Genomic DNA, 27629 nt, shown 5'->3' with positions numbered 1-27629 from the left:
CCAGAGGATGATGGTTTCAGAACTGGGAGGGATCTTAGAGTGGCACCTTAGGGTGTTCAGAAGCACAGAATAGTTAAGCATCTTGCACAACATGATCAACCAGAGTTCTTCAAATTGGAATTTGGGGAGAAATGAGGAAGAAAAGCTAAGGGGAAGAACAATTCTTGATATTAGCAACTGCTTTTCATTAATCCTGTTGCATTTGAAAGCACTTAAATACAAATACTATAGCATTATAATCCATGATACTTTATATTTCTTTTCCTTTTTTCTTTTTGGAGGGGGAAAGGTAGGGCTGTTGGGGTTAAGCGACTTGCCCAAGGTCACAGGACTAGTTGGTTTTTTTGTGTTAAGTGTCTGAGGTTGGATTTGAACTCAGGTCCTCCTAACTCCAGGGCTATCGCTCTATTCACTGCACCACCTGGCCACCCCTACTTTATATTTCTTTAGTATTTGCTATCTAACAATTTCAAAACATTTGCCACACCACAAATTAAATAACACCAAATATTTTTGGGTTATTTTACAGGTAGGTTGGCAAATTAAGGAAGAGGGTAAGTTATTTGCCCAGTGTCTCCCAATTAAACAACAATATGACTTGTAACTAAAGATTTCCTGCTATATATCATTCTTCATAAGAATGAATATTTTGAAAAACACAATATGTGAAAAGCATGACCAAACCTTAAAGCACCATATTGTTTTCGTTGTTCAATCATTTAGTTATGTCTGACTCTTTGTGACCTTGGGAACCATATTGTCCATAGGGTTTTCTTGGTAAAGATACTGGAGTGCTTTGCCATTTCTTTTTTCAGTAGATTAAGGCAAACAGAGGTTAAGTGACTTGTACAGGGTCACACAGTGAATATCTGAGGCCAAATTTGAACTCTGGTCTTCCTGATTCCAGGCCCAGTGCTCTGTTCACGGAGTCATTTAGCTGTCACCCCCTTTCCCAATCACTATATAAATGCCACATAAATGCTTCCCCCCCTCCTTTTCCTTCTTTATTATTGTTATTGTTATTATTATTTCCTTCTATCTTGTCCAAAACTATATAGCAAGCCAATGAGTCAGATTCTCCTATGGCCTAAAAATACTTCCTGAGAGTAAATTTTGGACAAAAGCAGCATTCACCATCTTTCTGGGCCATGCTCTCTAATTCAGGCAGTGTCTGAAAGGGTTAACAATTTCCAAATGTGCTTAACCTACAATCAGGTTGTAGCTCAGTCAGGAGAAAAATATGGCTCATTGATTTCAAAAATAGCTTTATAGAGTAGAAGAGATATGTGGGATTGGAAGGAAAGGAATCCCTAGTGGCAAGCCTTAGGTGAAGAAAATGAAGGAAAAAAAACCCCTATAATCCTAATTAGTTAGCAGTATACTTACAAGAAAGGAAAAAGAAAAATGAAAGAAAAATGGTCTTGCTGTACTGGTGATATATCAAATAACCTGGTAAGAAATTAGGGAAAGCAAAGTTTTAAGCATTCCTAATCAAGAAATTATTGCTTCAGCTGTCATTTTTCTTGTTTCTTTATATCAGTAGTTATAAAAATGCATATATTAAGTCTTCATGAAATACTAAAATTAATATTGAATATGTTAATTACCTCTGAAGCTCGTATTATGTGTCTTTTTCCTCTTGGGGCTTCAAAAAAGAGCTGTTCTTTGGCACCTGAGTTGACTTGTAGCAATTTTCCTGTTTATTGTGAAATGAAGTAGACAGAACATTTTAATTCCACATTTGTTACTGAATGATAAGCATGCATCTCATTAATATTGTTTATTTTAGTCGAAGGCTCAAGTTGATTCTTAAAAAAAACAAACCACCTATAGCTGTGGTATCAATGTGGGTTCACTCCCTTGACTGTATTATAACCCTACAGAGGTAACTTTGAGGTGACCTTCAAAATACTGCAGAGTCAAGCTATGACGTTTTATTCAATATCTGTTGAAAAGGAAGCAAATACTCGGCAGAAATACAAGATTGCCACAAATGTATCTTTTCTATATTCATGTGTTGTCTTCTAACAGAAAGATAAAGTGAAAGCCAACTGGCTTGGCAAACAAATCCATGTTCTAAATGAGATCTGGGGTGTGAACACTCAGTTCCTCTGTCCTGGACTCAAATCTAAATTTGCACCTTCAGGCTTGCAAACAGTGAGGCAAAGACACACCAAACAGACCATATACGCCCATTTCTTCTCTTTTATTTCTAAACTCTGAAAAGATCATGTTTGTGTGCTCGACCAAATGTTGACCACAAAACGATCTTTTAGTTCAAGGCAAAATTAGAATGTTTGATTCACAGCAATTCATACTAGGAATTACCTCTTAAATTATCCAGTCTAACTTCTGCCACAGCAAAGCTGTTTCTTATTCAACAATATTTTGTAGATTTAAATGACTCAGGGTTGAGGGTTTCAGCAATCTTTGTGAAATATCCCCTTTGCAAAGATTATATTACCATAAAGTTTTTCCGATTGATAGCATATATATCCAATGAATTTAGAGATCAAACAAGGTCCCGGAAACATGGTCTTACATGTGACCTATCTCAAATATAGTCTCTCTCACAAATAGAAAACTCCAAACTAAGTTCATTTAGTTGTTGCAAATGTCCAGAGGTTGGTGAGGTACATATACTAAGATTATGAGAATGGGTCTGTGTGTTGACTCTGAAGCTGCAGGCAAACTTTAAAATGTAGTTTCCAGGACTGGGAATGGTGGCTGGTAGCATTCTTCCCCATGTTTAGGGATAGGGGCTACACCTGTGATTTGATTGGGTGAAGGAACTCCCAAGAAGGGAAACTCTAACAATGAAAGCTATCTCCCTCTCTGCAAGCTATAACCTTAGTAGGCTAACTTGAGCACCAAGAACTTAAATGTCAACCTTATATCCTGCAGAGGCAGGATATAAGCCTAGGGCCTCCAGACTCTTAGGCCAACTCATTGTCTGTTACAGCATGCAATCTCTCTACCATGATTATATTGTGGAAAAGGAAAAGAGAAAATTGTCATATCTTTGGCTTCTTCAGCACTAAAAAGAATAACTAATATTTCCCCCAATGAGCAGAATAAATCTGGAAAGCAATTTTACGTTTGAACACTCTCTAGAGAGACCTCAGAGAACAAAAGCTATTTAAAAAGAAAGGTTAAAAAAAGAGCTCAATGAAAATTTTCTTTTAAGATATTCAGAGTCAACCCAAGTCATTCATAGCCATTAGCGATTGTTGGGTAATGGTAATCCTCCAATGCTTCACTGTAATTTTCTTTTTAATTTCTTCCTTTACATAATCTTCTACAAAAACTCTTTTAAAATATCACCATGAACTGGGTTGAGTGTTAACTTTTTATTCTCCTTGCTGTTTTCTGATATTGGCATTAATATTGAGCGAAATGGTCTAAAGAGAGGGAATGGGAGAGAAAAGTAAAAGGCCTAGCTAATCCACAAACTTTATAATAGTTCCTAAATACTAATCAAGAGTTATTTGTATTTTCAGTCTTCACAAGCAATACTTGTGCCTGGGCCATCACAAATCAGTGCAGGGAATAAAATGGAATTAGAATTTATGTACCTTTTACTATGTGTCAGGTACATTACTAAGTACTTTCTATAAATATCATCTCATTTGATCTTCACAACAACCCTTCAAGATAGGGCTATTATTATCCGAATTTTACAGTTGAGAAAACTGAGGCAAACAGAGATTAAGTGACTTGTCCAGGATTACTTAGTCAATATGTTTCTGAGGCCATATTTAACCTGATTTCTTCATAACTCCAGGCCCAGGGCTCTATCTAAGTAGTATTGGTTGCATTACCAAGTCCTGCACACTCTTGAGCCTGGTGCATGGTCCTATGGGCTGAGACCTCAGTCTGACACCATGATGGAGAGGTCACTGAAGATCAAGGTGGGGCTGGGCAAAGTTCAACTGGAGTCTGGCCATTGGTAAAAAGAATTGGGCCATTTGGTGGTTTGTTATTTTAACTCATTTTGCTGACTAGCTACTAAACTCTTTTTTTTCCTGTTCTTGAAGGACTAAAAGTGCTTTTAGCACCCTGATCCAGAGTCCCAACTCTCCCAATATTGAAATGACACCATATATTTTTATACTCCATTCCCCCCAAATCTCCACAAATACGTTCACTTACCTACTTACATATCTAATATTGGAAAGGGACAGATTCCACATTTATTTTCTGAATAAGTCTGCTTAGTCATAAAGTTAATATATTTCTGAATTTGGTACTCAGAGTGTCAAACCAAATAGATCAATGAAAATGGGTATGAAATGACATCTTAGGCAATTCACTTAACATCTCAATTCTCTAGGCAACTCTCTGAGTCCATCAGTTGCAGAAAAGGTACCACTTTACCAAGGAGTTTCCCAAACCAGTGAAACCCCAGTCCTATGTTCTGTCCCATAAAATCGGCAAAATGTTTAGGTCAAGGTTGTATTTAATGCTGTCATCTCTAGAAATAAAAAGGGAAGGTAATTCTGACCCCACAGAAAGACAAGATTTCTTCTTGTCATTGGTGGTACCCCCTGAGAGAATCTTTGCATCTCACTTTCATTTCTAGGTCAAACACTCTTCAGTTTTTTCTTAGGATCAGTGGTTGCTATGGGTAACAGAATAGTTATATCACAAGATTGATGCTACTTCATTGACACAGGTCAGCAGGCATGTGCTTTTATTTGTTGTGATAGAAATAGAAAAGTGAGGCCTATCTGGATACAGAATTTTGTCTGCTGCTTCCCCTAAGTACAATAGGATGTTGTTTATGAAAATCAGGTATTTGACTGTGCTACTGGGGCCTTTCCATGAGTCAATTCAATTTAATTCATTTCAACAAGCATTTAAGTTATGATTTTATGCCAGGCACTTTGCTGTTCAGTCACTTAGGGACTGCATTTAAATTGGGAGATTAAAGGTCTAAAAATCCTAATATCACTAATGTCATCATCTTAAAAATTAGCATTAAATCCTCCCAAAGGCCAACACATTCCAGTGGGTCAGAATTTCAGTTGTTTGATCTTAGTCTGGTGCAATCCCTTCCAAATCAAACTCACAGAATCTTGGAGTTAGAAGGGGTCTTCAGGCCATGGGATCCAACAAGAATCTTCTCTCCTACATGCCTAACAAGTAGGCATCCAGTCTTCGATGGATGCTTAAATATGAGCTAAAAGACTTAACTATAAGAATCTTAAATTGCTGAAAATGTTGCATTCAAATGAAAACCAGCCTTCTTAAATATATTTGCAACTCACTTCTGGATTGCCTGACTTAATTCTTGGCCTCTAAGTATATGGGTACGATGTTTTCCAAAGCCCAAATCAGGAAAAATGATTTTAAAAAGGACATTTCTTTGTGCAGAGACTCATCTGTTTAAAAATAAAATTTAAGGAAGTTGGACTTCAGAACTTTTATGGTTGGTTAGAGCTCCAAACCTAGATACTATGATTAAAACCACACTTTCTTTGTCCTGTCTCTGAAAATCCATGGCTGCCATGCTGATGAAGTTAATGCCCACTTTTCATCATAATAAGGATTCTTTTTTGTCATGACAAAATGACCCATTCCAAATCTGAGTAAGAAAGGAGGGAAGGGGTTAACTCACATCAAATTGAAGTGGATTAATATGGATGAAATTTCTAAGAATCATAGGCTTTTCTATTTCAACCAGCTCCTTTTACAAATGAGGATACTAAGATAAACCAGAACCATGTGTAAACTCCACAAGTAGGATTAGTATTGGCTATCCAGGAGGCAGCAAAGCTTAATGGAAAGAATGCTGGATATGTAGTCAAATATCAGGATCTGGGTTCAAATCTTGGCCCCACCATTTAATAATTAGGGGACATGAGGTATATAATTTTACCTCTATGGACCTCAGTTTTCTCATCTGTAAAATGAGAGTGTTGGACTGGGTGGCATCTTGGGTTCTTTCCAGCTCTAAATCTATAGAACTGTGATTTCAAAACTGGCATTGCTATATACCACATCTTTCTTGATTTGGGAGCCAGATTAGCCAATCAAGTTCTTGACTCACCATGTTCACCTCTTGACAGAATATATTTCTAGAAAGGAAGAAACCAAAGACATGACAATTCCATTTGCTTCATACAAAACAAAATTACTCACAATTTAAATGATGGATATTCTAAATGATCGGAAAAGGGAAGGAAAAAAAGCATTCATTAAGTGTTTCCTATTGCCAGTCACTGTGCCAAGCACTTTACAAATATTCCATTTGATTGGCAATGGGTTCACTTGAACCTACCTCTCTGTGAAGGCAATCAGCATGAAGTACAGTTTGAAGCATTCATCTAAGACCTGAATTCAGGACCAGTACCTGTTCTCTCATGCTTGTGTGAATGTGATAGGAAATCTGCTCTCCTGCTGCATTTGCTGGAACTGCAGCAAATTTTGATAGGACAGACTTTGTCATAAGCTACCCTATTTTACCTTGTAATGTTGGAGACACAGACCAAATTCCGTTAAGACAAATGCTATCACAACAAAGAATCTCCAAATAACAATCATTTCTAAGACTTGGCTTAAAAGTCATGCTTCAAGCAGTAATCAAATAAATATTTTCCTTCCTACGAGAGGAAGACAAGATGGATTGGTCACCTGGCAAGATGGACAACTGGAATCCTTTACTAGTATCCTTGCAAAGCCAAAAGAAAATGGGGAAGGTCTTTGGCATATTGGGTGGATGTTCTCTGGTGAACTTAAGAGAGGACATGGACAAGAGTAGAATGAGATAGGCAGGCATAGGAAGGTGTGATCTGCCTTCCTGAAGGGAACATTCAAACTGAGGGCATCACAAAGTCATCTGAGTGTTCAAAGAAGCATCCCAGTATAACAAATGAACCTTGAAGTCTGTTATAATGCCAAGACCTATAATACAAAGCCACTGAGAAATGAACTAAAATTAAGCCTCATTCTCTAAGGGAATAGGTTAGCATAAGGATGTCCTTTTGTGGATTGCAGAGGAAGAGAAGGAGGAATAGGAATGGACTGTTCTACAAATGTGCATACAACATGAAATAGAGGCATGGCCCCAGGGAAATATAGGAAACGTGGGGGAAAGTTATTTCTCTAGTTCTCTTTCAGGGTTGATTGCCAGTGACTGTTTAGGAGCCTAAGAATGATCTGGAAAAAGTCAAAAGAAGAGAGAAGCATTTTTGTAGGGAAACATCTTCCAGAACCCAAAGGAAGAGGAGAGAGATGGTCATGTTTATAGGCGGTTACCAGAAATCTTAGCTATCCTCATCTCCAGAAACAGTATATGTCTATTTGACATTTCATCTAAAAGTAAATATTGCCATGATTTTGAGAAATCTTTTACCTCTCAAATCCCAGTCGATATGTGTAATATAACTTGAAGCACCCTTGCAGATACCAACTCTTTTGCTGGTGAGTACATTGTAAATGTCTACAAAATTATCATGGGATGCCACAGCCAGGTATTTCCCTGTGTCTATGAGAGAAAAATAGGCTGTTAGCACCAGATTACTCTGTATGATCATTCACTCCCAAGAAACAGGCATTTTCAAATGTGGATGCTTCCCAGTACAGTCCACCCTATTATCAATTACACTTTAAATCTGTGATTAAGAAGAAGAAAAATGAGGGGAAATCTGTACCTTTGGAAAATTTTATATCAGAGATCATCTCCTTCCTGTGGTGAAAGGAGACCATGTCTTCAACAGTATCAGCATTCACCACTAGGAAGCTCCCATCATTCAGCCCAACTGCTAAGGCTTTCCCATCAGGAGAAAAGGCACAGCATCTCCCACCTGAGAGAGAAAATCGAAAAGAATATTTTTTTCCTTTTATTTCACTGAACTTTTCTGTCAATAAAATCAGACATTTGAGGCCCTGCCCCAAAAGAGCACTGACTCTGGAGTCCAAGGTTATTGTTGTCATTGTTCTGTTGTTTTATTTGTGTTTAGCTCTTCATGACCTGGTGTGATTTTTTTTTTTTGCAAAGATACTGGAGTGGTTTGCTATTTCCTTCTCCAGCTTAATTTAAAGATGAGGAACTGAGGCAAACAGGGTTAAGTGACTTGTCCAGGGTCATACAACTAGTAAGTGTCTGAGACTGGATTTGAACTCACAAAGATGAGTCTTCCTGACTCCAGGCCTGACATTCTATCCCTTGTAAACCTAGCTTCTCTGGACTCCAAGGAACTGGATTCAAATTCTGAATATCTGAAGATACTGCCTCGTGGAACCTGATGATGGTCCCAGAATTGGAAAGTGGACAAATGTCAGAGATGTACAATGAAAAAGAAATGCACAACCCAGTCTGTCTTAAATTGGATCACACAGTTCTGAATAATACTAATAACACCTATAGTAGGATGGGTTTTAGACAGTTCATCAGAAACATAAGATAACGGAGGTTACCTTTTTTGAGCTTCCGAACAGCCAACATGCGGTGTTGGGATGAGAGTTCCCAGATTCGAAGAGTTTTATCATCACTCACTGTTGCGCAGATGGGCAGGAGAGGGTGTGCTGCCAGACCCCACACTTCTCCTTCCATATGCCCCTATTTGAAAGGAAACAATGAGGTTCATTGATTTCATAGTTCTTTGAATTCTAGGCCCCATTTTGAGGCTCCAAATTCTGCAGAAATACAAAAATTCCAGACTACAAATATTTAATAATTCAACTCAACAAGAATTTATGAAGTACTTTGTTCGGGACTAGGTTTGTGCAAGGTCTCAGGCAATGGGGATGCAGAGACAGAACTTGGTCTGTTTCTACTGGAGGAAAACAGAATGTACATAGATAAGTAAATTCAAAATACATACACACTGATGCATGCACACATACATAGATACACAATACACATTTATGCATCACACAACAATAAATAAAAGTAGAGAGTTTGGGGGGGGGCTGTAGGGAGTCACAAACAATTCTGAAATCTAAAAAGATCTCTTGTCAGAAGGGGCGCTTGAACTGAGCTTTGAGGAAACCTAGGAACTTTAAGAGGTGGAAGAGAGGAGGAAGAACATTCAGGGCATGGGAGATAACCTAGTTAAAGTTACTGAGATGAGAAATGGAATTCCGAGAAGGAAGAATTATATATGATTCTGAGGCTGTAAGATCTGAGGGTGGTGCCTCGATAGAAACAGAAAAGTTTGGAAGCCAGGTGAGTTTGGGGGGAAAGATGACAAATTTTGATAAACACTTTGTATGTACCAGCTGCTAGTTAGACAGTTAAAATAAAACTATTCCTGCCCTCAAGGAGTTTACATTTTAGGAGTGATATTAGTAACATTATGTACAAAGACAAGAAAATACAAAGCAAATAAAAGTAAGACAAAGGAAATTCAGGAGGGAGAAAGCCTTAACAACTGCAGAAAGTCTGGGAAGATCTCATGTAGGAGGTGATACTTTGAAGGAAAGCAGGGATTCTAAGAGGCAGAGGTGAGGAGGGAGAGCTTTACAGGCAAATGGTCAACTGTGCAAAGGCCTGGAGGTGGGAAATGGAACGTTATACACAGGTAATAGCTAGTAGGTCAGTATGTCTGGAATGGTGAGAGTGTGGAGGGGAGTGATATCAAACAAGACTCCAAAGTTGAGTGAGAGCTGGACTGTGTAGTGCTTCACATGACAAACTAAAGATTTTGTGCTTTATAGAGGGGACAATAGAAAGTTACTAAAGATTTTATAAGATGGCCAGATTTAATTTTAGTAATACCAGTTTGGCAGCAGTGTCTAGGATGGATTGGAAAAGGAAAAGAATGGAAGTTGAGAGACCAATGAAAAGACTTTTGTCTTAGCCTGGACAAGAGATGATGAGGGTTAGACTATATGACCTCTAAGATCCTTTCCAGATCTAAGCCTGTGACCCTATAATACTAAAGACTGATAGTTCCTGTATTTGTGACTCTACAGGACCTCTGTATAAAGAAAGAACAATAAGAATAGCTCTACACAATTGATACATTCTTTAAGAGCAAACATTTCTGAGTTAGACTTAAAATTTCCATTTGTTAGAATCATGTATTTGCCCATCATATAAATTTACTTATGCCAATCAAAAGAAGTATGATATTTGACCAAATGCTTTCCTTATATTCACTGGGTGTCTCCCCCAAACCCCAGGCAGAATTATTTAATACTGAACAAAGTGTGATATGAAACTAAAAGCTTCCTTATATTAATCATGTTAATCTAATTCCTATTTAGTGTGAATTTTCTATTATTTAATAAAGACTAGGTTTCAACTGAAGGACTTTCCATATTAAGTGAATTTATGGGTATATTTTCGTATGAATTTGATGATATTAAGAAGATGATAGGTCAAACTGAAGTGTTTTCCACATTCATTTATAGAGTGTGTTTTCTTCTTTTTTTTCAAATGCTTTATTAACTTCTGATTTACATAATTCATTTCACCAGGTTTTGAGTTACAAATTTTCTCCCCGTTTTTCCCTTACCCACTGCCCCAAAATAGCAGTCCCACAGGATATCCCCTCCTCCAATCTGCTCTCTCCCATATTTTCTCCCATACACCTTTTGACTTTTCCAGTGGATCTCTATGCCCCAGTGCCTGTATAACTTATTTCCTAATTACATGTAAAATAGTATTATTAATAACAGTATATATATATGTGTATATATATTTGTGTATATATATATATATGTATATATATTTGAGTATTTGATTTTAAAACTTTGAATTCCGGATTCATTCCCTTCCTCCCTTGTCTCCCACACTTACTGGGAAGATAAGCAGTTCAGTATAGGTTGTACATGTGTAGCTAATGCAAAACAATAACATAGTAGATATATTGTAAAAGACTGACTATATTTCCCTCCCTCCTATCCCACCTTCCACTAGTTCTATTCTCTACTTTGATCCAGTACCTTTTCAAAAGTGGGAGCTCCCAACTTCCCTCCCCCCCCAGCCTGCCCTCCCTTCTATCATCCCCCCTCTCATCCCCTTCCCCCCCCCTATTCTCCTGGAGGGTGAGATACCCTATTTAGTGTGTATTTCATTCCCTCCTCAAGCCAAATTCAATGGGAATAAGATTGACCCATTCCCTTTTGCCTTCCTATTCTTCCCCTCCATTGTAACCATTTTCCCTTGCCTCTTCTATATATGATAGTCTACCCCATTCTGTCTCTCCCCATCTCCTCTCATTATATTCCTCTCTCACCTCTTAATTTCACCTTTTAAGTATCATCCCTTCCTGTTAAATTGGTCCTGTGCCCTCTATCTATGTATACCTGTAAACATATATACACACATTCCCATATGTATTCATAAGCCCATATACCCTCATATATATATATGTATATATATATATATATATATATATATATTTCTATTCCCTTCAACTACTGAGAAAAGTTTCATAAGTTACAATTATTGTTTTTCCATGTAGGAATGTTAATAGTTCAACTTTGATAAGTTCCTTATGATTTCTTTTCTCTGTTTACCATCTCATGCTTCTCTTGCTTCTTGTATCTGAATGTCAAATTTTCTATTCAACTCTGGTTTTTTCAGCAAGAATGCTTGAAAGTCCTCTATTCCACTAAATGACCATATTTTCCCCTGAAACATGATACTCAGTTTTGCTGGGTAGATGACTCTTGGTTTTAATCCCAGCTCCTTTGCCCTCCGGAATATCATATTCCAAGCCCTTCGATCCCTCAGTGTAGAAGTTGACAGATCCTGGGTTATCCTGATTGTGTTTCCACAATATTCAAACTGTTTCTTCCTGGCTGCTTGTAATATTCTCTCCTTAATCTGGGAATTCTGGGACCTGGCTATAATATTCCTAGGAGTTTTCTTTTTGGGATCTTTTTCAGGAGGTGATCAGTGGATTCTTTCAACCTCTATTTTGCCCTCTGGTTCTAAAACATCAGGGCAGTTTTCTTTGAGAACTTCCTGGAGGATGATTTCTAGGTTCTTACTTTGATCATGGCTTTCAGGTAGTCCAATAATTTTTAAATTATCTCTCCTAGATCTATTTTCCAGGTCAGTGTTTTTTCCCATGAGATATTTCACATTGCCTTCTATTCTTTCATTTGTTTGGATCTGTTTAATAGCATCTTGATTTCTCATAAAGTCATTAGCTTCCATTTGCTCCAATCTCATTCTGAAGCAATGATTCTCCTCAGTGAGCTTTTGAGATTCTTTTTCCGTCTGGCAAATTTGGCTTTTTAAGGCATTCTTCTCCTCATTGCCTTTTTGAGCCTCTTTTGCCATTTGAGTTAGTCTATTTTTTAAGGTATTATTTTCCTCAGTCAGGCTGTTGACTCTCATTTCATAATTTCCTTGCATTGTTCTCATTTCTCTTCCTAATTTTTCTCCAATTCTCTTATCTGCTTCTTAAGGTCCTCTATGGCCTGTAACCAGCTTGTATTTTCCTTAGAAGCTTTTGGTGAAGGAGTTCTGACTTCACTGTCTTCCTCCTGTTCCATGCTTTTCTCCTTTTTGTCCCCAAAATAGGAGTCTAATGTTGGAATCTTCTGTCTGCTTTGTTTCCTTTGCCTGGTCATGTCGCCCCTCAGTCACTTGACCTCTGGGCTTTTTGCCACAGTAGGACTCTGTCACCAGACAGGGGAGCTTTTGTCCCAAACGCTGGGGTTTTCTCAGCTGCCAGAGGCATTACATGGGTGCCCTCTCTGAGGTCTCCAAACTCTCTGGCAAGCTGGACACACACCCCAGGACCTCCACCCTAGACTGCAATCCAGATCCAAGAAGGCTAAAGGAAGAGCGATTACCCCTCAGACTGGTGCTTGGTCCCCCTACACTCTGCAGGCCAGGACCAGGAGTTGAAGCTGCCACGGGGTGCTTGCTGGCTGTGCCTGCATCTTAGTGGCTTCTTACCCCAGGGGCAAAAGCCAAGCATTCCCACTTACTGGGTCCCAAAGTCCAGACTACACTGACCTTTCACTTTGTCCTTCGCATCTATGTGTTGACAAATCTGGAAACAGCCACAGCTGCTGCTGATCTGGAGTCCCTCCTGCAGGGGGCTGGTCAGGCCCACCCTGGGGCTAAAGCCTGTGTGGGGCTGGGCTCAGCTCCCAGAGTGCTGTGCTGGCCGATTCCTGCCAGCCTGCCGGGCTGTCCTCAGCGGGAGGTTAGCTTCTCTTTGTCATTTTGTGTGTTCTGCAGCTCCAAAGTTTGTTTAGAGTCCCCTTTTACATGGATTGGGGAAGGTGGAAGCCGGAGCCCAGCAGAGGTCCTGCTTCTACCTATGCTGGTACTTTGTCTGTCTGTTTTGATGTTGTTTTGCCAGATTCGTCCACTGGTGAAGGACAGTGCTGTTGTTGCAGAGGTCCTTGAACCTTGCTGTTGGTTCAGAAGCCCTGAAGAAGGATTTTCTTGTTGTATGTTTACAGAAATCCTGGAAGAGGGTTTTGCTAATGTTTTCAGGGGTCCTAGGACTGTTCTGCAAGAGTGTATGGTTTCTTACAATCACAAAAAGTTGACATGAAGGAAAATCTGAAGGTTTTCCTACATTCATTACATTCATTAAGTTGCTCTTTATTATAAATTCCCTGATGTTGAGTAAGCTGTCTTCTCAGAATAAAAGTTTTCACACATTGCTTCTATATGTAGGCCTTCTTTCCTATGAATTTTCTGGTGTTTAATAAGAAAAGTATTTCAACTAAAAGATCTCCCACATTCACTACAGGCACAGGAAGTCTCTGTGGTAAGAATCATTCAATTTTCAATAAGATGGAAATGCCAGTGATAGGATTTCCCATATTCATTTTATCCATAGAGTTTCTCTTTGGTGTGAATTGTTGGATGTCTAGTGAAGTGCAATTTCTTTTAGAATGCTTTCTCACGTTCATTATTTAGAAGCTTTCTCTCTGGTATGATTAAAATATGAATAGAAATGATTATGACTTCTATGAACCATTCTGATAACTTTGGATTTTTTTTATTTGAGTTTGAATGCAAAGCTAAGTCTTCATGATATCAAATCATTTGGCTAGAAAGTGAAAAACTCAATGTTAGACTTTTTAAAACTATGATACCAAATATTTAGAGAGTAGAAAACCAAAGATGATTGATTAACTTTTAATTTTTCATATTGATGTTTGTTTAGCCTTGTGTAGATACCCTCTATATGTATCTTTTAGAAAAGTAGTTCGATAATAGAGATGAACTATGAACTATGCTCACTTCATTGTCACAGAGACTGGCTCTACATACATTGTCCACCACTGAAGAATCTGATTGCATTATGGCCCTGTGTTCAACATATTTATCAGAATATGTGTAAAGCATGTATGGTATGTTCATCAAATCTACAGATAAAACTGGGGGAGTGAACAAATTGGTTAACACAGGATCCAGAAATATTTTGCTAAGTTCCAGCTTTGTACTATTTAAGTTATAAATATGTAAGATATGATAACTGGTCCAGTCCAATGGAAATATACAGCAGTGAGAATTCAAATAATGTGACCATTTCTTGAGATTTGTTATTTCCACAAATTAAGACCTAGCTCTAGAATTTGGGATAAATCTAGTTAGAAAAAAATGTAATGTGGATAAATGTAAACTCTTAGATTTAGGTACAAAAGTGAACTCTATAGAAATATATATATATATAATATACATATATGTGAATGTATCTATATATACACATTTGTATGTATATATGATAGGAATGTGTTTAATTAGCAAATCACCTAAAAAAATCTCTGATTTTTTGGTGAAGTGCAAGCTCAATATGAATTAACAGTGTAACATGGCAGCCGGAACAACTAATGGATTTTAGAATACTCTGTCATAGTCATGGTATCCAGATACAGGGAAGTAGTGTTGTTGGACTCTACCCTCAACAGGCTACATCAGGAATATCATGTTAGTTTCTGGGAACTACACTGTAGGAAGGGCATTGAAGCTAGAAAGAATACAAATGAGGGGGACCAGTATTAAAGGTGGGTGACCAGGATAAAGAAGGGGCTCAAGATTATGCCATCTGATGATCAGTTGAAGGAACTGTGGGTGCTTAGCTTGGAGAATAGTATCATGGGATTTGGAGTGGGAAGAGACCTCAGAAAACATCTAATCCAAGCCTTTCATTTCACAGATTGAATTTTGACCCAGAACCATGAAGTGACTTGCTCTAGATCACATGGTTTCAAGTGTCAAAGTCAGTAGAGATATAAAGAGCAAGTGTGATAGTTGCTGTCAAGTACTTGAAGGGCATTCTGGCAGATAGAAGGCTTAGACTTGTCTGAGTGGCTACACTTGGGCAGGGTAAGGAGTAATGGGTAGAAGTTGCTGAGAAACAGACAGGTTTGATGGTAGGAAACCACTTCCTAATAATTAGAGTCGGCCACAAGAGGAATGCCTTGCCAAGGGAGAGAGGTACTGTAACATGTTCTCTCTCACTCGAGTTCCTCAAGGCTGGATGACCACTTGTTGGAAACATTGTAGAGAGGTTTCCAGTAGGAACAGGTTGTGTTAGATTGCTAATGAGTTCCCTTTCAACTCAGACACTATGATAATTTGGTATTTTATACAATATTAAGTGCATTACGTTACTAACTTTTATCAGGAGAGAAATATACAATAGTTTCAAGTATACCAGTTATGGTTCAAATACAGAGGAACTAGTGATTTCAAAGATGGGCTATTAGAATCCCTCCAAAAAATAGCCAGCTTTTACCTAGTGCTGTAAGGTTTGTAAGTGTTTTACAAGTAATGTTTCATCTTATCCTCACAACAACCTAGAAGTAGATGCTATTATTGTCCCTATTTTCTATATGAGAAAACTTAGCCTGACGGATTAAATGACTTGCCCAGGCTCACATAGCCAGTAAGCATTTGAGGTAGAATTTGAACTCTGGTCTTCCTGACTCCAGGTCCAGCACTCTCTTCACTCACTACCTAGCTACTGCAAGGGGACTTCATAGAGCTGAAAAGCCATTTGATGTGCGATGGGTCAATTCTATATAAAAGTATCTTAGCACAAACACACTCAACTGATAGAAAGAAAGGTCTGAAATCATAGCTTTAGGAGATTTCCAGCAGAAGACGTGACTGACAGTTGATAATACAAAAAACCTGAAGCTTATTTACACTCATGCAATCAGTTCATAAAAATCCTATTGTCATCTAACCTAAAATCATGGAATTGTTCTTCACCCTAAGGTTATAGATTTTGTGACTTCTATTTCCATTCAAACCAGTCATTAATGTCTTTTTTGGTTTTTTGAGTCCAGGTCTCCCTATTTTGCCCTGGCTTGAAGTGCAGTAGCCACTCACAAGTCCTAAAGCCACGGTAATTGGGAGGGGAGCTTTGACCTGTTCTATTTATGACTTAAGCCAGTTTGTCCCTCCTTAGGTAACCTGATTCCCTGCTCCACACTCTTAGGGATTTGCTCTAACAGCATAGTTTCTATCAGGTTAGGTCATTGCAGCTCAGAACTCTTGAGCTCAAGCAATCCACCAACCTGAACCCTGCTACTAGCAGGGATTATATGCATGCATCACCACATTTGGATCCTTGATACATATTTTAACCTGATGTTTGCATGGGGGGGGGGCGGAGTGGGAGGAATTGGGGAATACTACACAAGGCGATTTACTTTAGACTTCACTATTAGTCAGGATAGGTTTGCATGAGCATAGGAGAGTACCATACCTGAACAAGCAGCGTCATCGGGCCACTCTTATCAATTTCAAGTATTTCTCCATTCTTGGTTCCTACTAGGATATGTCCATGTCCCAAAGTGATGGCACGAATTGAAGGATTGTCCTCCAAGAGCAAACCTGGGTGGGGGGAGAGAAAGAAAATAGTATTTGACAGTATTAAAGATGGGAGGAATAGAAATATAATTGAGTATGAAAGCAGTTTTTGATCATTTTCTAAGTGTGTGGCCATTACTTCTTTGCCGTTCTACCAAAGGGCCTGAGCTCTAAGTATGTAGAAAGTGATGAGAGTGGATTTAGGAAGGGTTTTGAGGTCCATCAATAGCAACCCACTCATAGGAATGGAACCATTACTACTGTGTATGTACAAGTGGCACCTTTAGAGCTAGTCGATAATGCAGATCTTTTAATAGCGTAAGTCTTCAAGCATCTCTCAAACATATCATCCCAGAGTTCCACAATTCCATCTTTTCCACCTGTTACAAAACCCTGTAAAAGCACAAATGCAGAGCGTGTATAGACATCAATCTTTTGGCATGAGAAATTTAATTTATCTTTAAAATAACACACCTACTTGGGAGAGGTCTTTTTAAAAAATTTGCCATGTTTTTTCAAGCATACATCAATATATTTGGTCCCATAGTCACCAGAAATTCTAGTTATGATATTCCATGGAGTTTTAAAAATGCTTATATATTTATATTCAATCCCAGGAGAAAGCATACATATTTATCACAAAAGCAACACAAAAGTCATATAAAATTATTTTGGCCTCATTTTCTCATGTATAATTTGAGGAGATTGGACTGGATGAACTCTTCCAGATCCAAAGCTAGGGTCTTATGGTCCTGGCTGCTCATTAGCATATAATTAAATGTCACCAATTTCCACACTAATTAAAATCAAGATTCATCTTTTGAAAAACTGGCAAGCAAACTGCTTAACAGATTGACTATTTTTAAAAAAAATAGTTATCTTTATTACTTGATCAAGGCACATGATTTATTGGTATCATCACTGAACTTTACTTTTGGCAACTTACCAGAATACACCAACTGTCCTTATTCATAAGTCATTTCCTTTTTTTTTAAAGCAAAATACCAGGCAATAATTAATTCTGCTCTCTCTGAGGTACTCATTCCAGTGCATTTCAATGAAGATAAATAGAGAAGGTATTGTGGATAGAAAGCTATCCTTGACAACAGTAAGATCTGGCTTCAAGTTGGGCTTTCTCACATGTACTGTCTGTACGACCCTAGGTAAGTGACTTAACCTAGGTGCTCTAGGCAACTCTCTAAGAGAATGTGCCTATCTGTACTGGTGAAAGGTTCCTCATCTGGAACTCGTAGCAGTGAAATCACAGACTTAGTCACATCCCTTACCAAAAAAGTAATTCTTATAAATTTATGAACTGAAATACTATGATCCTTATTTTTTGATATGGAGTTACTTCCTCAAAGTCAAAGGATATTGCAAAGTTCCTATTATTTCTATGACTTTGCGATTAAATTTGTCAAGTGATAAAAAGGTAAACTAACATTCCCAATGAACTAGAGAAGAAGCCATAACATAGTGGACAGGGAGCTGCCTTTGGAGCCAGGGAGAGAGACCTGGGTTTAAGTCACATCTCTGACACATATTGGTATCTAATACTGGGTAAGAATTTTAAATCTTTATTTTCTTTTTTTTAGAGGAGGGAAGACAGGGCATTTGGGGTTAAGTGACTTGCCCAAGGTCACAGGGCTAGTAAGTATTAAGTGTCTGAGGCCAGATTTGAACTCAGGTCCTCCTGACTTCAGGGCCAGTGCTCTATTTACTGCCCCACCTAGCTGCCCCAAGAGTCTTAACCTCAACACAGTGCTTTGCACATAGGAAGCACTGAACAAATGCATGTTGACGTGCTCAGAATGTCACTAAATCTAGGCGACTCTCTAAAACTTTAAGTGGATGCCAACCTGCCTGGGTAGAGGGAGAGATATTTTCATGTAAGAGGTCCACATCCCTATCCCTAATATAGTGTTGGTGGGAAAATTTTCTTTCCTAGTCTTTTTAAAAAAGCATTTCATATTTTTAACAAAATTAATTTATTAAAAGAATAATATATCCACAAAACAGTTATTACACATTATAATATGTGAAGAAATTTTTAAAAACTGGTATCAACCATAAGTTGGACTGTGCACAAGCAAATGTCAATCCTGAAAACCAGGTTTGACCTGATCAGGTCTGTTTAGAGACTCAGACTGCCTGGGGCTCTGAAAGTCCTGAGTTGGCTGGACATCCCAGCCGATCAGCATTACAGAATTCATTTTTGCTTACATAATAGGTGAGATAGATTGCTTACATAGAGCACTCCAGAGAAATCAGCACTTTCTGAAATCTGCTTGGAGGATGGGGCAACTTGATTATTTGAGACAAAATGCAAATAAACTGTATCACAGGATTTCAATCTGGAAGGGACCTTAGAGGTCATGTAAGTCAACTCTTTTTATTTCAAAAATGAGGGAGCTAAAGTCTGGCCAGTTTAAGCACTTGCTCAAGGTCACAGAAGTGGCACAGCCAGGATTTGAATGCAGCTTCCCTGACTCCAGATTCAGTACTTTTTCCATTACAGAATACTACTTGGAGTAGGAACATAGCAGGGAGGCAGGTAGACTTCAATCCAGCACTTTTTTTTTTTTAAAGCAGTCGGGGTTAACCAACTTGCTCAAGGTTACATGGCCAGTTATTTCTGGGTGTGGTGCTGAGTATCTGAGCCCGGATTTGATCCAGGTCATCCCAACACTGGAGCCGGTGCTCTTACTCGCTGAGCCACCTGACCGCCCCACAATCCAGCACTTTCATCAAAGGTTTAAAGCTGACAGTCACCCAAAGAAGCTGGGTTGGTCCAGTCCATGGGGGTCTGTTTTTACAGGGCAATGGGAACAACGTGTAAAACAACAGATACTGCTAGTTCTTTCCCTATTCTGTTAAAACAGTACTCTGAACTGAGCTACATATTGTATCAAGATTTTTCCCACTAATTCTTAGACAAAAGGCCTCAGAGAATTTTTTGGCTATGTTTTCTCATACTGCACACAAATTTTTAAAGACAGGTGTTATACAGATGGAGAAAGAAAAAAAGTGAGAGACGGGAAGAAACAGAGAATTTTTTTTTAAATCCCAAACTACTTTATCCCCACTTCCCCCTAGCTACAACTTCCCAGCATGAATGGTCAACTTGTACTTTTTCCAGATGCCTAGCTTTTTTTGTTTTTTAGTGTTTCTTCCTAATTCCATTACATAATGGGAAAAAATGTTAATTGGCAAAAGACTTTTAAATAATATACTATACCTTATCCAATGCATGCATAGCAAAAACAGGCCCATCATGGGCTTTCACAGTCTTAAGTAAAAGAATATCTTTCCAAATAAAAATATCTCCAGTTGCAGCTCCGGAGAAAACCAGGTCTTCCATTCGTCCATAAGAAACAGACATCATTGTTTCTAATTTCCCAACACTGCCGAAGATTCCTCGTTTAGATGTGAAGCCCCCACCTGGAGTTGGAGGGGAAAAGGTTTTATTATATTTCTGATGAATATCCTTGATGTTATCTTCAAAGAGCATGTAGAATGAATTAAGTGGAAAATAAGAAGTGAATCAATTTCTTTTGAAACAGCCTTGAAAAATGATAATTCAGTAAGCAAAAAGAAATGCCAGTGGAGGAAGTATTCCAAATATGTACTTGAAAAGCCAGGTTTCAGACAAGGTTAAGTGTAATAATATTCAAGAAGCCACTGTAAGCAAGAATGCTTTTGTGTAAGCATTCTTTTATGTAAGTTTCTCCACATATTCTCTAAAAACCCCAACAAACTGAACAGGCAATGAAAACAGAATTCTCTACCTGTGTAAATATATTTCGCACAGCAAGTGTTATTGTGAGAATGATGTGTTCTTTTTTATGGGAAAGTTACTAAAACGAGCCTATCAGATTTGGCACTGTGTGATGTTCTTTTGAAAGTTATGGTGATGGCATGAAACCTTTCTTGCCTTAGTGGTTTTCTCTTCCTCCTCTAATTATCTTGTATTTACCTCCAATTTGTGTACAATTTGCATTCATCTGTGGAATGTAAGTTTCTTGAGGGCAGAGACTACTTCATTTTTGGTGTGGTGTCCCCAGACCTTAACTTATCATAGTGCCATGTATACAGTAAGAAATCACACATATATATACACACATGTATGTAAAGGTATATGTATACAACCTATACATATAAGCAGGCATATGTATATATGTTTATATGTATCATATATGTGTGTATGCTTACTAAATCTATCCTATTAATTAGTAAAAAGGCAAACTGGTCATATTTTTATAGGGTATCAGTTATTTCATCATTTATATTATTCAATTCATTTCAACAAGCAGTTATTAAACACCTTCTGTGTGTCTGGTGCTGGCCTAAGAAGTCGAAATAAAAGGTAAAAATGAAATTGTCTCTGCTCTCTTGAAGTTAACATTCTGCTGGGAAGAAACCACATGTACATTATTAAATAATAGATAATTAAATACGAATAAATAATAGATAATTAAATACGAAATATGTACAAAATAAATACATATATGAGAAAGGAGCACTATAAATGGGGAAATCAGGGAAGAGGCACTTGGGCTGACCTGGAAAGGAGCGAGTGATTCCAAGAGGTGATGTGGGGGCCGGAACTTTCCAAGAGTGGGAAGCACGGAGTCAAGTCAGGACATGGGATGCTGTGATTAAGGCATCTGAAGCGGGACAGGTTGGACTGAATGCACTCTCTGGGAGGGGTCATAAGAGACCAGTCTTAGATGACTCAATTGCTTCTCCTCTCTGATTGAAATACCGGAGGGGAGAACAATAAATTCTTCCCCGAACTCCCTTACGAGAGGGCTCAGAATTTTCCAGCTAACTTCATTTCCCAGCAGTTGCTCTGCTGGGCTTTTAGACTCCACTAACATTATTCCCCTCCGCAGTATCCCCACGCCCCCCTCTTTTCAGTTCCGTTTGTATGTTGTTTTCCCCGACTATAAGCTCCTTGTGGGCAGGGATTGCCTTTATAATTATATAAAGCCTTCTGGCTTACAATGGTTTCTTGAATATTCAGTATCTGCAGCACTTAGCAAAATGCCCGGCACATAGTAGGTCCTTAATAAATATTTATTGATTATTGACTATTGATCAGACTGGAAAGATGAGTTGGAGGCCAACTGTGAAGAGCTTCAAAGGCAAGATTGTATTTGATCCAAGAGACAAACGGGAACCCGTGGGGCTTACTGAGCAGGGAGTAACATGTTAAGTGCTGTGCTTAAGGAGAATCATTTCGGCAGCCATGTGGAGGATTATCTCCGGATAGGAGGAGCTAGAGTCAGAGAGACTAATTTGTAGACCTGTTGGAAAAGTCTGTTAAAGAGGTGACGAGGCCTGGATTTAGAACTCTGTGGTGCAAGTGGAGAGGAAGGGAACAGATGCATAAAGATGTTGTGGAAGGAGAATCAACCTCACTAACATTGTCTTCAAGGAACATTCACTCAATACCCTCTAATTTTAAGAGAGTAGGGGTTTAATTAGTGCCCTGAAAGGGAACCTTAGAAGCACTAAAAAGTCCATATGTCTCCTTTAGAGTAAGCTTTCTACTTCCTTAAGTCTGGTATGTAAAGGAGGGTTGAGTAAGGAGCCTTTAATGAACTTGCTGACAACCTGACAATTAATTCCAGGGGGCACAGACCTTTGTTTAAGGTTATCTGGGGCATAGATACCTCCCTAAGGAGTGTACCCATGCCAGTAATCCTCTCAACTGGTCTTTCATTGTGGCCTATGCTCAATCTCCCAATTCTCTATTACCTCTAACCTAGCCTAGCCCTTTATTGTCTGTTACCTCCAAATCACCCTGGCTTCTTCCCACCTTTGATTCCATCTAGACCCCATTCTCCCTCAGCCACATGGCACAGGTCTCTGGCATTCACCTAGGGCACACAGTCCTTCTCTGTTACCTCTCAGTCACCCCCAGACTACTTGTCCACTCCTAGATCCTTCCAACAGTTTTTCTGTATATAAGCTCCATCTTGCCCCCAACTAAATTGCTCAGATACCTTTAGAGTCTAGCCAATTTGGCAGATTTTTAGAATCCTGTCCACCATGACTAGTGCTCCAATAAACCTTATCTTTGACTGAAGGAAGGCTTGGGTTGAATTCATTCGAGGAAGAACCTGTCTGTTACTATTTTGGGGTCCCAGCACCCCTAAGTCTCAACAAGAGGATTTCCCGAATCAAGAGGAGCATTGACTGCATAGGGTAAACTCTGAGTTATTTTGTCAGTGGAGATCTGATGGGAAGGGGATTCTTTGTTTAGCTGCCCCCACGATATACTTATTTTTCAGGGGGAATATAAACCACAGGCTAGCACTCGGACTCTGGGGGAGACTAGTTAGGACCCTTCGGGGAAAAGACATATACAAGAATGTCAAAGAATTGTTCCAATAGCAGCCCCCAAGGACAGCTCCCTTCTGAGAGCTTATGGGCTAGTTGAATGTTTTATGTGTTTCTGTATCTGTTGGTGGGCTCCTGTGAGTTCTTTGTATTTAACACATTTTCTGCAGGGTGAAATAAACAGTGCCCTGTATTGAATATACATCTGGTACTTTCCGTGCTTGCGTAAGAGTTGAGAATCCTATTGCTCACATATGAAAAAACCCACACATACCAGAGTATACTAGGAGATTTTTTTGTGGAGTACCTCACATTAGGGCAACAAGCTAAAGGAAATCAGTCCCCAGGACTGGACCCAGTCCACTGGAGTCCAGAGCTATGAAGGTTATAAATTTAATTATCAATATGAACAATGAATAAGAATGAGTATTCTACTACTTGAAATTAGAAAGTTTAAATCCTATCTCAGACACATTATCTGTGTAAGATTTCTAGTCCTGCATCACAAAGTAACCCCTGGGTAAAGTAACCTTCTATGGGCCTCTTCTTTTGAATGGGTTTCTTCTTTTGAAGGTAAATAATAGCTTATTTCACAGGGTTTTGGAGAGGATCAAATGAGATAATGAATGCCAAGGACTTTGTATAACTGAAAGTGTTACCAAAAAGTCAGCTATTATTATGATCTGTAGAAAACTGACATACACATAGCATTCTAGATACTGAAAAATCAGTCATATCATCTCAAGCATTAAGTTTCGGAGTGATATTAGGAAGAAAAAATTTCCACATACGCCTTCAACTGGGATTAGAGAAAGACTTTCTTTCTACTATCACAAAAGAATAATAAATTCAGACAAATGATGAATTCAAAAGAAGTACCTGCTTGTTGCCAGAATTTGATGTGCTTTATCCCAACAGTAACCAGTCTGTCCACATGATGTGGGTTGCACTTCACTACAAATATCTTATCTTTATGTCCTCTGTAAAAGAGAAACAGGAAAAATGCCAGATTGAACAGAGAAAAAAAGACTTTTAAGTTAAATAATAAATGGAATATTAAAAAAAAACATTTCTCATTTTGGCCATTTGTTTGGCTTAATTTTTATTATAAATATTTATGATGGTTTTGGGAAGAAATTAGGAATTCACATATAAGTCCATACAAAGTCTTAAATGGATCAGCCAATACATTTACTTCATTAATATATATCTCAGTCATTATATTTCACCTCAATGTTGACATCAACATTCTCCTAATTATAGTCTAAACAATGGAAAAATAATATACATCAATCATCAATTTCTATTTTTCTTTGTTTTACAGATTACCACGCCCAAAGAACATGCCATCTCATGGCCAACCAAGGCTTCATATTGCTAGGATGGTCCTTGGACAACAGACACACCATCTGTTCTAGAACAGAAGGTGATATGTGTGGCAATGGAGAGACACGTGGTGGGAACAAGTAGTCTGTAGCATATAATTACTAATGCGCTGTGCCCAAAAAAATGAGGCCAAAGGTATCATTTAGGCATGTAGAATCAGACTTAGAAGGTGGGCAGGTAAGAGTTATTAATTATAGGCAGATAGCCTAAATGCTGCACTGGTACTCATGGAAGATCATCTAGGGAAACCTCATAGAAAGACAGAGAGAAGAACTGAATTGGATGAAAAAAAAGTATAGGTGGGTTGCAACCTGTGCATTTAGTAGAAAAATCCAAATCAATTAGATTATGTATCTATTACAGGTATCTTTTTCTTGCCTAATGTCCTATTTGACTTTTGCAGCCCATTCTTAATTTGAGGTGCCACTGATTTATGAATTTCTGACTATAGAAATAAAACTAAGTGATGGCCCAACCCATTATGCAGGATTAGATCAATTTATTGGTCATTGTACATTGAAACCACCAATGTAACCCTTATTTTGGGAGACCTCCTAACTGGAAGAAAAGCTTATTAAGGGTAGTATATTATCTCTTTTCTGCTTGTATGCTGAGTTAATGTTTTAAAATCTATCTATCTATCTGTCTGTCTGTCTGTCTATCCATAGGTATGCATACCACATACACACACACACACACACACACATATATATGTATATATATATATATAAAAAACTGTAACCTCTTTAGCTTGCCTGCTAATTCAACAAATTCCCACTCCCCCCTGTTTTTTAACTTGTAAAAAGCCTTACTGCACAGAATTTTCAGCCATCACCTCCATTTTAAGATAAGACTTGCCTTTTCAAGGTCACTCCTAGTCTAATTATGAGAAATTGCATAGTACAGGCCTCCTACACAGATAACAGCTACCTGTGTCTGAGGCTGCTAAGGGTATTAATTATTATGTGTCAAGGCTTAATGGCCCAAAAGACCAATCAGGAGTTCAGAAAACCTCCCCATGAACTTATCCATCTGCAATCTGGCCAATTAATGGCCCTTAAACCTTCAAAGTAGAGTAAGGGTTAGTAAAAATCAAAGTGTAGGGGCAGCTAGGTGGAACAGTAAGTAAGAGCTCTGGCCCTGAAGTCAGAGGACCAGAGTTCGGTTCTAGCCTCAGACACTTAACACCCACGCAAAAAAAACTAGCCATGTAACCTTGGGCAAGTTACTTAACCCCAATTGCCCTCCAAAAGGCAAAAAAAAAAAATCAAAAGTGAGATTTACTGAAAAACATCAGAAATAAAACTTCTCCGTGGCCCTACACACACATACGCAAAAAGAGCCCATCCTCAATTTGTACTGAAAATTCACGGCTGCCTGCTCTCCTCAGAGGTGAGAGCCCATTGTTAGTGGGGAGATGTGACGACTTATCACAGATCTCAGAGGAATTTTAGAGGCAGGAGTACTCTAGCACCCTTCTCTATAATCTTGTGACTCAGTAGTTGTGCTGTTACTCAGCTAACAGCATCGCTATACCACTAAAAAAAGCAGAGCAGAGCCCACCGCATAACTTACATCCCAAAGTACCCACTGTCTGTTCCTTTATTCCTATCCCCCTTAACCCTGGCCCCCGAAAAGTTCCACTCCAGAACTACCAGTGCCTTCCATTGTGCTCTTTGAAATACTTGCTCCATAGTTAACAAACTAGGAAACATAGTGGAGAGAGCACTCAGGCTGGAGTAGGGAAGACCTGCATTCAAATATGGCCTCAGATACTTACTGTGGGATCATCACTAAGTCACTTAACCTTAGTTTACCCAACTATAGTATGGGGATCATAAGAGTGCCTGGCTTACAGAACTGTGAGATTGAATGACATATTTGTAAAATGCTTAGCACAGTGCCTGGCTCACAAAAGGAATTCCATAAATGCTTATTTCCTCCCCTCTTTCCATGACACAGCCTCTCCGTCTTCCATCTCCCCTACTGATTGCACTATCACTAATACTCCCTCCACATTGATCATGGTGGGGGAGTCAGAAATTCCTTGCTCTCCCTCATTGCCCAGTAACCTCTCTTCCTTTGAGTTTCATTCCACCTGAATATGTCACTCAGTCATGATTCTGATACCTGTTACCTATAGAGCCCTGGGACATTCTCCTTCCTTCCTCAGCACTTGGCTCACAGTCTTTCTCTTCTTCCCAACTTTTGCCCTCATACCTCATGATAGTACAGCATACATATTGATACTCTCAAACATCCTAACTTTCTAATACCCCAATTTATTCATTTCCCTGCTCACCCACCTCAGCAATACATAGAGATGGTGATACCTTTAATGTTGCCATCACTTATAACTGTTCCATATTCATAAAATCTGAAATTCCTTTGTCTGATCATAATTTTTTATAAGTTCATCTTTCCTTTTGTCTTATGACTTCTATCACTGTTCTTTATTCTCACTGTGACTTCTAATCCCTTTACCACTAAGTTCTTTCCCAGACCATCACCCATATATTGTTTACACTCTCCTTCTTCTTGACCCCTTGGTTAAAAACTCTCCTCTACACTCAAATCCTTTGCTCTCTCATGCTATTGCCCATAAGACCTTGCTAAGCCCCAACCTTGGATTCCTCCTACTATCTGCTTCCTTTGTTCCTATTTATGTGTTGCTAAATGAAACTCAAGAAAATCACAAAACTGACCTTATTTGGTCTACTTCAAATTTATTTTAAATATGTATAAAATTCTTTTGTACCACCCTCTCCCTCCCCCACAATTGATTCACCATCCCATTCAAATTTTGCAATTTGAAACTTTTTCATATCTTCTCATGTCTCTCGTGGAATGCCCCACTTCCTCTCAGCTAAGGACCTGGACTCCCATATCACTAAAAAAAACTAGTTCCCTCTTCTCCTTCTTCATATCTCCTCCTTTTCCCCTACCTCACATGAAAAGTAGTCCTTCTTCTTGCTAAGGCAAGAGCCTCTATACAAACCCTTGGACCCATTCTACCTATCTTCTTTAGCAGATCACTCCCTCTAACATTCCCACTCTTTCACTATCTTCAACTTTTTTTTCTATTTACTTGGGTTGTTTTCCTGTTGCCTACAAATATACCCTTGTTTACCCAACCTTA

The 27629-nt window shown here is 38.6% G+C and overlaps 1 protein-coding gene across 1 annotated transcript in view; it reads right to left on the bottom strand.

The window, feature by feature from the left end:
• EML6 (EMAP like 6) overlaps nt 1–27629 on the bottom strand; it is a 323061-nt gene that overhangs the window by 72201 nt on the left and 223231 nt on the right. Inside the window, exons 18-25 of the mRNA XM_069071721.1 lie at nt 23984–24084; nt 19995–20197; nt 17038–17149; nt 16653–16780; nt 8422–8563; nt 7656–7808; nt 7358–7489; nt 1608–1696 (exon numbers count right to left, since the gene is read on the bottom strand). Coding sequence (XP_068927822.1) covers nt 1608–1696; nt 7358–7489; nt 7656–7808; nt 8422–8563; nt 16653–16780; nt 17038–17149; nt 19995–20197; nt 23984–24084 — 1060 coding nt within the window. The remainder of the gene's footprint in view (nt 1–1607; nt 1697–7357; nt 7490–7655; nt 7809–8421; nt 8564–16652; nt 16781–17037; nt 17150–19994; nt 20198–23983; nt 24085–27629) is intronic.

Source organism: Petaurus breviceps, unplaced genomic scaffold (genome assembly GCF_028583685.1).
Source record: "Petaurus breviceps papuanus isolate PSGF00001 unplaced genomic scaffold, PetGlider_PUasm1.0 90842, whole genome shotgun sequence".
NCBI lineage: Eukaryota > Metazoa > Chordata > Mammalia > Diprotodontia > Petauridae > Petaurus > Petaurus breviceps.
This window is presented reverse-complemented; position numbering and strand designations above follow the sequence as displayed.